Source organism: Nyctibius grandis, chromosome 4 (genome assembly GCF_013368605.1).
Source record: "Nyctibius grandis isolate bNycGra1 chromosome 4, bNycGra1.pri, whole genome shotgun sequence".
Lineage (NCBI taxonomy): Eukaryota > Metazoa > Chordata > Aves > Nyctibiiformes > Nyctibiidae > Nyctibius > Nyctibius grandis.
In genome coordinates this window covers 57,102,462-57,112,908 of record NC_090661.1, presented here as the reverse complement: position 1 = coordinate 57,112,908, position 10,447 = coordinate 57,102,462, and the positions used below count along the sequence as shown (strand labels likewise).

The following is a 10,447-nucleotide window of genomic DNA, read 5'->3' as shown; positions in this document are numbered from 1 at the left end:
CCGGCCACGCCGCTCTCTGGGGAGGCGATGCCGGAGCCCCCCGCCGCTGGTGAGGGGGGGAAGGGGGGCGGCAAGCGGGGAGCTGCCCGCGACGGGTGCACGGCCGCACCCGCGCCCCGCTCCGCCCCGCGGCGCGCCAGCGCTCCACCGCCCCCGGCCGGGCGGAGAGAGGCAGGCGGGCGGGCGGGGAGGGCCGCGGGGCGGGGCGCAGCGCGGCACGGAGAGGGGCCGGCCCCCCGCCCGCTCCGCTCCGCTCCGCTCCGCTCCGCGCCCGCCGTCGGTGCCGGTGAAGGCGGCGGTGCGGTGCCGCCGGCTCCTGCCGTCCCCCCTCACCCCGCCCCGACCCCGGAGAGGGCGGCCCCGCGTCCCCATGGCCGGGCAGGAGTGGGACTGGTTCCAGCGCGAGGAGCTCATCGGACACATCAGCGACATCCGAGTGCAGAACCTCCAAGGTAAACCGACACCCCCGGAGAAACCCCTCCCTCCGCCCCCGCGCCGCCCCGCTCGCCTTCCTCTCCTTCCCCCTGTGCCGGTCCTTCCTCCTCCGCCTCTCCCCGTGCCCCCGCGTGGGGCTGCCGCGGGCTTCCCCGCCCGCCCCGCCGGGCCGCCCGGTGCGGGCTCCCCCGGCTCCCCGAGGCGGGGCCGGAGCGGCCCAGGGGGAGGACGGCGGGGCCAAAGTTTGCCCCGAGCGCGGCGCCGGGCCCGCACAGCCCGCGGAGAGCCCCGGCGCGGGGGCGAGCGGCGCCGGGCCCCGCCGGAGGGACGGGGCGCGGGGACTCCGCGAGCGCTGGGGATGCTGCGGCGGCGGCACAGCCGGTGTCCCCGCCCCGGGGGCACACTGCCACCCACAGCCTCCTCCCGAGGGCCGTCGGGGAGGGGGCTGCGGGCTCCGGCTCACCTCTCTCCCTCTCGGGGGGACCTGGCCGGCGCAGAGCGAGTGGTGCCGGAGCTCACCCCAGCTCCGCGGGTAACGGGAGCTTTGCCTTGGGCTCCCCGCGGAGCCCGGCAAAGGCGCCTCGCAGGCGGGAGGCAGAGCCCGCCCTGCCACTCCGACCTGGAGATGCGGAGGTACTCGGCCGCAGTCAGGGTACGGCCCTAGCTCCGCATCAGCGCAATCCGAAGGGAAGCCGGTGACTATCCGAGTGCTCAATTTACTGTACCTTCTCATAACCCACTGTTGAATAAACATGGGCAGAGCTTTTGGATAAATCATCTACGAGATGCTCTCCTATTCTGCCACAGGCTGTGCTGGCGTAAGGGATGCAAATACCTAGGTTTGAATGTAGTTCGGTGTCAAGGTAGTAGTTCCTCCAAAGTTATGTTTGCTCCACATCAGCTAACTCCTCATGATTGGCAAGGACAGCAAGAATCGATGAAAGAAGAAAAAGCAGCAGTGGTTTATGGGAGAACAATTCATTTAATATAAGATACCAGTCTTAATCAACAGCTCACATTATACTGCAATGTATCTTCATGTTCCATAAAAATAATAAACTTGAATTATAGGTCATTATCTCTTCCTGTTTATGCATAATGATATTAAAGCACTGTCTACTGGCAGAGGCAGTGCAGTTGCTCGGAATTAGTTTTGATTTGCCTTGATTATAGAAGATGTATAATTTATCAGAAAAGAGAGCCAAATTAGCCATCCTTTCAGCTCTGATGTTGTATTAATGCAGTTAACTGCTCATGGGGTCACTCCACAACATTTTGATCTGCATCATCATAACCTCTGAAATTCAGATTTTGCGTACAGCCAGGGCTGTTGATTCTAGGTTGAACTCCCCTTGGGTTTTGACAGTCTCTCATTACAGTGTAATTCTACATTTCTGACTCCTGGCTCTGTCTCTTTCGATTGTGTGTGTTAGCATGGATGGCCTGCTTCTGATCTCTTGTTGCTCAAAACTGTAGGGATTAAACCGGGTTTAATCGTTAATTCATGGGCGTTTTTTGAGAAGGAATAGAAGGAGACATCTGTTCTTAAAAAGAATAACACGATTTTCATTTTGCCTCTCAATCATTTGTGTAAGAAGGAGTTAAACTCATTTCCCTTTCTGGAACTTAAAATGCATTTATACAGATGCACACAGCCTTCTCTAAAATTCCTATAGTCCTGTAGGAGAATGTCATCCTACGGGGCAAATTCCTTTGAATAACATTATGTTCATGAAAAAAAAACGCCTGTTCCCTTCTTACTATACAAGAGGAATTTTGAGAGATGTATTAGTTGTCACCTTGCTTGCGCTACTAAATAGGGTTTTAAGAAGTTTTATGCCCGGTGTGTGCTATTACAGAGGAGAAAAGGCATTTGTTCTAAGGTGCTGCTCCAAAGCAAGTGATAACATCTATCATCACTTACAGTATATATGATTTGTAACACATAGTTCTCACATTATCTTCTGGAGATGAAAAACATTTTACAGATGGTGAGTCTGATACTCGGGAGAGTGTGATTTCACTCAGGAGCTCAGTGGCAAAGCATGTTGCTTCTCTTCAGGATAGCTTCTTGTAAAATGGCAGCATATGCTCTATGTTCATATGTAGTAATTAAACTTGCTCCTGCTTTATTATTCAAAATTCATTCTCTCCTCTCAAAACAATGCGATATGAATCACCGCTAGTATCGCCTATCAGTTGCAGAATCAGTAACAGTTTTGATGTGCTAGAAAGTCGTGAGTCTAGGATGGAAAACTAGCTGAGGATGATGCAGAGTTTCCAGCAGCCCCAGCAGAGCTGCTGCAGACCCCTGCTACTCAGGGCCACCTGAAGGACCTGGCGTGGTGAGGGTCCTTGTCTGCTGCTGCATCTTCTGCTCCTGCAGCACTCTCTTGCAAGACCAGCTGTGTTTAGGGTAGGTGCTAGGAAGTTGATGGTTTGTTTTATTCCAGAATGCTCCCTTTCAATGGGACATTTTACATGTGTGAAGGTGCTTCCCAGTCTTGGGGACCCCATGACGTGAATATAGACCCAAGAGGGAGTATATTGTAAGGAAAGGATGGGAGGCAGCAGCTAAATATTTGCAGATACGAACAACACATGAAAACACTGGCATGTCTGCATGCAGAGGTGGAGACTTCTGCTGCTGATGCACGCAGCCAGCCAAATATGAGGTCTTTCAGGTCTGAAAGGCTGATAGAGGCATTACTGTCATGCTGTGTCCAAGCCATCCTGCACAGCAGCTGATGGAAGAGCCCAAGGAGATGAGCCCAAGTGGTGATGACCGTGAGAAATGGTACCACCAGCACCTGAGCAGCCTAGCTGGTATTAAAGTTTCTGCAGGCATCACACAGCCATCTGATGTAGCAGTTTTCCATACCCTTTCTGCCTCCTTTTTTAAAAGCTAAAATGATTCATTTCTCTTGAGAAGTTGTTCATTATGTCTTAGCTAAGCTATAGAGCACTGCTGACATAAACTACTATTTGAAGATGACATATGCTGTTTCAGTCTGTTGCATCTTCCCTCTGTAGATCGGTAGTTCCACATCCAGGAAGGATCCAGGATGCTGATTAATGGGAAGTGTCTGCTCTCACAGAGGTGCTTTTGCAGTGGTATGATCCCACCAAATTCAGGAGTTGTTCTAGATACATGTGCTGGGTGCAGAAGGAGCCTCAGGAACTGGATATTCTGTCATGTAACTGATGGGTGAAATTATGGCGTGTGAGGGATTTTCAGCTTTTTCACAGGGACACTAAAACTGACAGCCAGGGGTGAATTTTGCTAAAAGGACTGGACATAGGGAAAAACAAGGATGGTTTTAAAAATGGGATTAAGTCTGGATATTTAGACATAGGCATATGATGATGGGCTTTTATTTTCCCTTTCCATCAAGATCTGAGATTTTTCATTTTATTTTTTCAGTGAAGGAACTGATAGTTCAAAGCTGTTGCAGGTAAGTGATGCTAAAAGCCAGGTGCACTGCTTCCGTTCTCGACAGAGGTCATTTCAGAGAACAGAAGCAAAAGTGGCAATCTGATGGCGAAGAGGAGAGGGGAATGTAAAGAGTGAATAAGCGCCAGGTGTAGTGATGCACAAACTGAGTTCCTCACTCCAGGTCTGTTCGGTTTCTAAATGCATTTAATAAACTGATATTCTTGTGTTCTTTGTTCTCTTTGTATATTCTCCATAGTGAATTTCTCCACATACTGAACGAGAAAAATAGAAAGCCTGTGCAGAATGTAGGAGCGCATCATCCAGCAGTGGAATGCTCAATAATTAATTTCCTGCCAGGAGACTGTTTTGTTTTTTTTTTCCTCTTTCTTTCTTTCTTTCATTACAACACCAGCGGGAACATTTTGTTACAACACAAGAATATTTTAAAATCTTCCCTACTGGAAGCTTGATTTAGGATCATCAAAAATATACTCCCTTATGTGGTGAATTGCACTGACTAGAAAGAGGCAACATCCTCAGCAGGAATTACTCTGTTTTAGATGATATTTTGGTCCTGTGCTTTGCAATACTCTGAATGTATATTTAGTAGTACATATCTCTCCTTACACTGCTTGGAATGAAATATATGGAGATGAATACTTGTGCAGTCAGATGTTTCGTTCATCTCTGGTGAACAAGTGCTGTAACCATCAGTTTAGAATAATTATGGTTTGAATGTTCATTTCATATATATATATATATATATATATATATAAAAAATAGAATACATAGGATGGAATAGTAGAAGTCTACCATTCTTCTATCAGACCACTAGGAAGCCCGGAGTCCTGCTACTCATCATTTCGCTACTCAGGGTTTGAGTCAGAAACCACAGAAATCTGTAGATTCTTATTCCTTGATTTCAGAATATTTTCCTGAGTCTCAGGCTTGCTCTGCTGAGGTTGCATGGCCTTCAAGTATACTTGGGGGGCTACACAGGAATATACTGTAGCCTTGTCAGAAATAATGCAAAAAGCAGTGATGACAGGCTGAAAGAAACACAGTGAGCAATACCAGCCCCACTGGCTCCCCGTCCTTGCCCTAGTTTGTACCTTGGGGTGAATCACTTTGTCATAAAGTCCCAGCACTCTCTGATTTTGCTTGTATCCCCATTTGGATGCTTAAGATCTAGACTTTTATAAGTTTTACACAGTGGTAACTATAGTCGTTACTGGTATGAACCTCAGCTTCCTCTGGGATAACAGGTCCCAAAGTCTATGTCTTAAGAAGTAATACGGGTCCTTAACTAATAATAGATAATTCTCTCTGTCAGTGAGAGTATGTACAATACTTTGGGGAGCTTATGCATCTCTGATGGACATCCAAAGGCAGGTGCTCATAGTCAGTCAGGAACTCTTGAAATTTTTTCTCTCTGTATCTCTGCTTATCCATTTATTTATAAAGCATAATTCTTATGACTGTTGCACTGAACTACAGAGAGTATTTTTTTTTTAATTACAATATACAGCAGCATTCAGCCTGTTTGCTATAGTTTGACATGCCTCTCAAACACATGGAAATTTTATAAATGGAAGGGAACCTTTTTTAATGCATCCATTTATTCTGACAAAAGTAAGGTGCTGTAACTGTTCATTACTTTAACAACTCTTCCATAAGTTGTCCCCATATTCAGCAGGATTTTGTTCTGCCTGTAGACATGTTCATTTCAGTGGAGCTCCTTGTAGATTAAGGTGACGTTTGGAAAGACTAAATTGCCTGGAGAACCTTAGGCAAAGTCCTGTTAAACCATGAAGTGATGCTATGCTATGTAAAAGTGAAGTTAAAGAGGCCTGAGAGTTATAATGCAAATCCCCAAAATAAAGTTTCAGATCCAGGAATAAGAAAGCAAAGATAATGCTGGAAACGGAAGTCTTCTGGTGAGGATGGTCTCTGTAAGGGCACTCTCATACCTGACAGTATTTGTCAGTGATGGAAGGCAGACTTACCTGTTCCAGATGTAGGAAACCCTGGCAGTGAAATAAAGGAGCAGTGAGAGGTAAGACAAAGTACAGATTGCATGTTTCAGCATGCAGTTTTAACAAGGTCAATGCCTAATTTCTCTAACAAATTAGAAGTCTAGGCTCTCTGTCCCATTGCACAGATGAAACTATACCAAATTCAAATCATGCCCAGTAGCTCCGCAGTCAAATGAACTCTTACACCTGCGTGTTAACACTTCATCGTGAGAGAGTGTTTGTATTTGGCATCCAGGCATGGACCTGACTCAAGGCATGGGGTAAATCTGCTGTCACTTGCCAACATCACCTCTTTCTTTCCTTGGTGAGCTGTTCAAGCACTGACCAGCCTCAGTGTTAGGAGAGCTGGTGACATCTCAGACAGTATCGCTTGCCTGAAGTTGAATGGCATTAGTTTAAAAATTACAGTCTTCAAAACACTCTTAAAACTAATGCTGATTTAAAAATATAAGGTACTTCTCATAGTTTCTCCTGATGGTTTTTTGTTTTGTTCACTCAGCTTGGACAGAAATTCAAACAATTTTCTTTCTCCTAAAGACAATTTCAAGGTTATGTCTCTTGTATCCTGAAGTATTTGTAGCATTTACTTTGAAAATATTACAAAGGAATTACTTTTTGTTTCCTTTTTCCATTTTAAAGACAGCTTTCTGTTGGACTAGAAGAAGCAACCTTGGGCATTTTGGCTTGTCAGTGTCCATTTAAACATTATTTGTTTGTGTCCTGTGCCGTTTAAACTTACTGTTATTGCAGAATGATTGTTAAGGGCATATGTCTAAAGGGGGAAGAGCCAAATCTATCTATCATCTGTCTTGTCATGTAGAAGTCAAAAAGATTCTCAAAATTATGTATTCAGGAGAAGGAACTACCAGATAAGCAGTCACATCTGTGTCAGTGCTTGGGTGGTGAAGGGCATCACAGCACCTTTAAGTATCTTTTTCTACATCTTTTTACCTGCTATTCTATTTTTATCTCTCCCCAACCAGCTACATACAGGGACTGTAGGTGGAGGATTGCACGATGGATTTTACTTCATTATAATTGCTGCATATTTCTGGGCAAACAGCTGAGCTGTGTTTTAGCTGTAGTTTGAGGCTTTACAGCCACACAACACAAGTTTAAATCAGCATCTTCTAAGGAGGCTCGTAATAGCAACAGCCTGGATGTCTACAAGAGTGAATGCCTATGGACATGTAACCTGCAAGCAGAGAGGATTTCTTTCTAAAACCAGAAATCCCACTGAATCTGAAAAGATGTTGTCAAAAACACTTAAATGATAACATTAATTTCTATGCTCATTACTTAATTCGATGGCATGATTCAAGACATATTTGTTGAAACAGTGTAATACTTCGAGGGATTCTGTTAATTATTTTCCACAAATTCAGACATATATAATTTTATGCTGTAGTGTCTTGAAAGTTACTTCTGATATGTATCAGTGTAATTCAGATCCAGTGAATCTATGAACAATGAGTTACCCTATTTTTTTATACTTTTTATGTTAGCATCTTTTGCTCTTTCTAGTCAAAAATGAGACTTTTCTAGACCAGTGTTGTTGACTGCTTCATTACAGAAATTTTAATGTTTTTCTCTTTTGGTAGTATCATTCCAGTTGTTTACAAAATAAATGCTTACTAAATGTGTGCCACAGGTTTAATTTCAAATAGAAACATTTTTATTGCAGTCCTTGTTGTCTTTAATGCATGTATCCCTTTAGATCTTCATCCTGTCCTAATTAAGACTGGGGATGTATGCATTTTGTCATGTCCCAAGCTGGGCAAAGAAGCCTCTGCTCTTGCGCAGTGTCCATTACCAGGAAACATGGCTGTTTAGTGGCGTGTTTATATTTACACACCAGCCAGACCCCGGCCCTGCGATGCAGATCCTGCGGGCTGCGGTGCTGCCTCGCTCTCTCCGGTGATGTTCCATACATCTGAGTCCATCCAGAGCCCTGCTAAAGTCAGGGATGCTCTACCCGTACCCACCAAATGGCCCAACTAGGTCAGATGGTGGCACCAGTACCTTCAGGTGCACAGGGATTTTAAGTAGCAGACCCAATCTTGTCTGAAGGCAGTAAATCTTATTCTACTTGTCTGTACTGGTGGATTTATGGCTTTTTTGGCAACTCGACTTACCACTTTTCTGTTTCACGTTTGAGTTGGCTTGGAGGCTCACTCTTGTACTTACCTGAGTTGTAAAACAAATCTCAAGTGTCTGATTAACCCCCATCACAGTGGATGCCATGGTGCTCCTGTTCTTATACTGGGACCCCCAGGGCAGGTGCTCCACGTTTTAACCAGACTTACATGGAAGATCAGATTCATAGAATCATAGAATGGTTTGGGTTGGAAGTGACCTTAAAGATCATCTAATTCCACCTCCACTGCCATGATTCAGGTCTTGCACCAGAGACTGTGCCTCAGAGGGACTGAAACTCTCTCAAGCAGTGGCTGTCCACAGTGGCACGGCAGTTGCAGTCTCCAGGTTAAGACAGTCCTGAAAAGAAAGTGGTTTGTATGTTGCACCAGGGAGAAGGTATTTACAAGGGAGAAAATGAACTTCAGATAAACTGCCTACCTGCATTTTTTCCCTCCCCGCCCAGCTTACCATCACCATCAATGGTAACATGGTAGGTCTTACTGTTTTGGACCTATCCCTCAGGATAATTCATTTGTTAGTACCTCTGAAACCTGTGAAAGGTCTCTGACGTGCACTAAGCTTGCTGGTGCCTCATAACTCTCAAGTGCTTACGGTAAACTACATTTTTATTCTTCCAGCCTGTTTTTCCTGTGTTTTCTTAAAGAAATCCACGTAACAGTACAATAAACCCCTCAATGATCCAGTGTCCATGTGTTATTCATGTGTTGTGAGAGCCGTATCACAGCCTGAACTGTCCATTTCAAGGGACTCCAGCTGAAGCTCTGAATTGCTGCCAAAGCCCAGGGACTGGTTGCGTGCACAGGTTGTCCTTCTGTTGTGCACTAATGGCCAGAAGTACTTTGTCGTTTTGTTCCAGTCTTTGCAAGGAAGCCCCTAATGTATATCAATAGGTGTTCTGCGTATGCAGTCAGAGTAGTTCACAACTAAGGGCTGATTATGCTTCTCTTGTCTCAGTGAAAAATGGGAAGGGCAAGAGAGTCCTGGCGACAAATGAGAGCAATGCCAACTAAGATAACTTTGTTAAAAACTGATCCTTCATATGACTGTGTCTGGACACGTGATTAAAGCTTTCTGGCTCTTACTGATGCTCATGATAAACACGGGCTGCAGTTATAACTTAATAAAGATAGAGTATTTATAAATAACATAGTATGAGATGTCCACTTCAGACTTACTGTCTGGGATATATGTAAGGAAGGAAACATAAATCTGTCTGGGCTGTTTGCCCAAGGAGAGTAACCAGGCGAACAGAAGTGGGCAAAGGGGGAAGAGCCACGGAAAGCAGAGTGCCCGATCCCAGCTGCGTGGTCCTCAGGAACCTAACGACAGCGCAGGAGGGACTGCGGCCAGCACCCTCGTGTGATACTGAAAAGTGGTGAATCATGAAAATCTTGCCCAAATGAGAAGAGAAGCTTTCAGAGACAAATTCCCATTGATTCTCCCTTTTTGGCAAGGCACTTGGTAGGCCTATTTCTGTTACAAATCCTGAGCAATTCCAGCAGTTACTGAAGCATTTGGTCCCTGTGCTTGTTCTCAGGTTCCATGCTGGGTAGGGGACTTCCCGGCCCTGATGATTAATGCCACTGAACAGCATTTAGTTCCTGTTACTCTCAGCTATTTTTTTTGGTCCTTTTTTTTTTTTTCTTAAAGATCTCCCTGGATACAGGGCAAGGAGTGATTTGAAGTTATAGGGACTCTTGTGTGAGTTTTTCCATTTCTGCCCATTATAAAAAAAAAGTTTTTAAGGGACTTAATGTTAGTTAAAAAGAACTTGTGCTCAGCTCCAGAAGTTAATACGATTATTGACCTTGGCTCAAGGAAGACAAGAGTATGAAATTTTGCTGGCTAAGCTGCATTTCTTCTTTTGAAGGTAGATGGTCTTTTTGATGTATTCAATGTTGGCCTTTCAAAACTTTAAAACACTGTGTGTTTATCAGAAGGATCAAAGAAGGTAGGAGATTTAACTGTCTTCAAAAACTGTGTGTATCAAGAGGAAGCACCATGTTTTGGTTGCTAATACAGTTAAGGGACACTATAAAGTCCTTCGTCTGTAGTGCTGCAGTTGACAGTATCACTCATCATGAGTTTATTTTAATTTAAGAACTTGGAGGTCACACTGGTGTGCCTCCTCTGAAGTAAGGAAGCGGTTGTGACCCTGGTGACGGTAGCCTGTGTCTTCAGAAGGGCAGCTCATGCTTCCTGTCCAGTCCCGGGCGCCACCGAGAGGGGCCATCCCCAGGTGCTGAGAGATCCAGATGTAGCTGCGGAGGTCTGGAAAGCTGATATCCATCGGTCTGTCAAGACTGGTTTGCAACTAATTAACATAGCCAGTTATAGTCAGTTTTTGTTTCACCTGGTCAGATCTGGGGTACCTTTCAAA

At 45.3% G+C, this 10,447-nt stretch overlaps 1 protein-coding gene across 1 annotated transcript in view; it reads left to right on the top strand.

The window, feature by feature from the left end:
- The first annotated feature begins 246 nt into the window (after positions 1-246).
- CLMN (calmin) overlaps positions 247-10,447 on the top strand; it is a 77,851-nt gene continuing 67,650 nt past the window's right edge. The window contains exon 1 of the mRNA XM_068399217.1: positions 247-452. Coding sequence (XP_068255318.1) covers positions 371-452 — 82 coding nt within the window. The 5' untranslated portion in view covers positions 247-370. The remainder of the gene's footprint in view (positions 453-10,447) is intronic.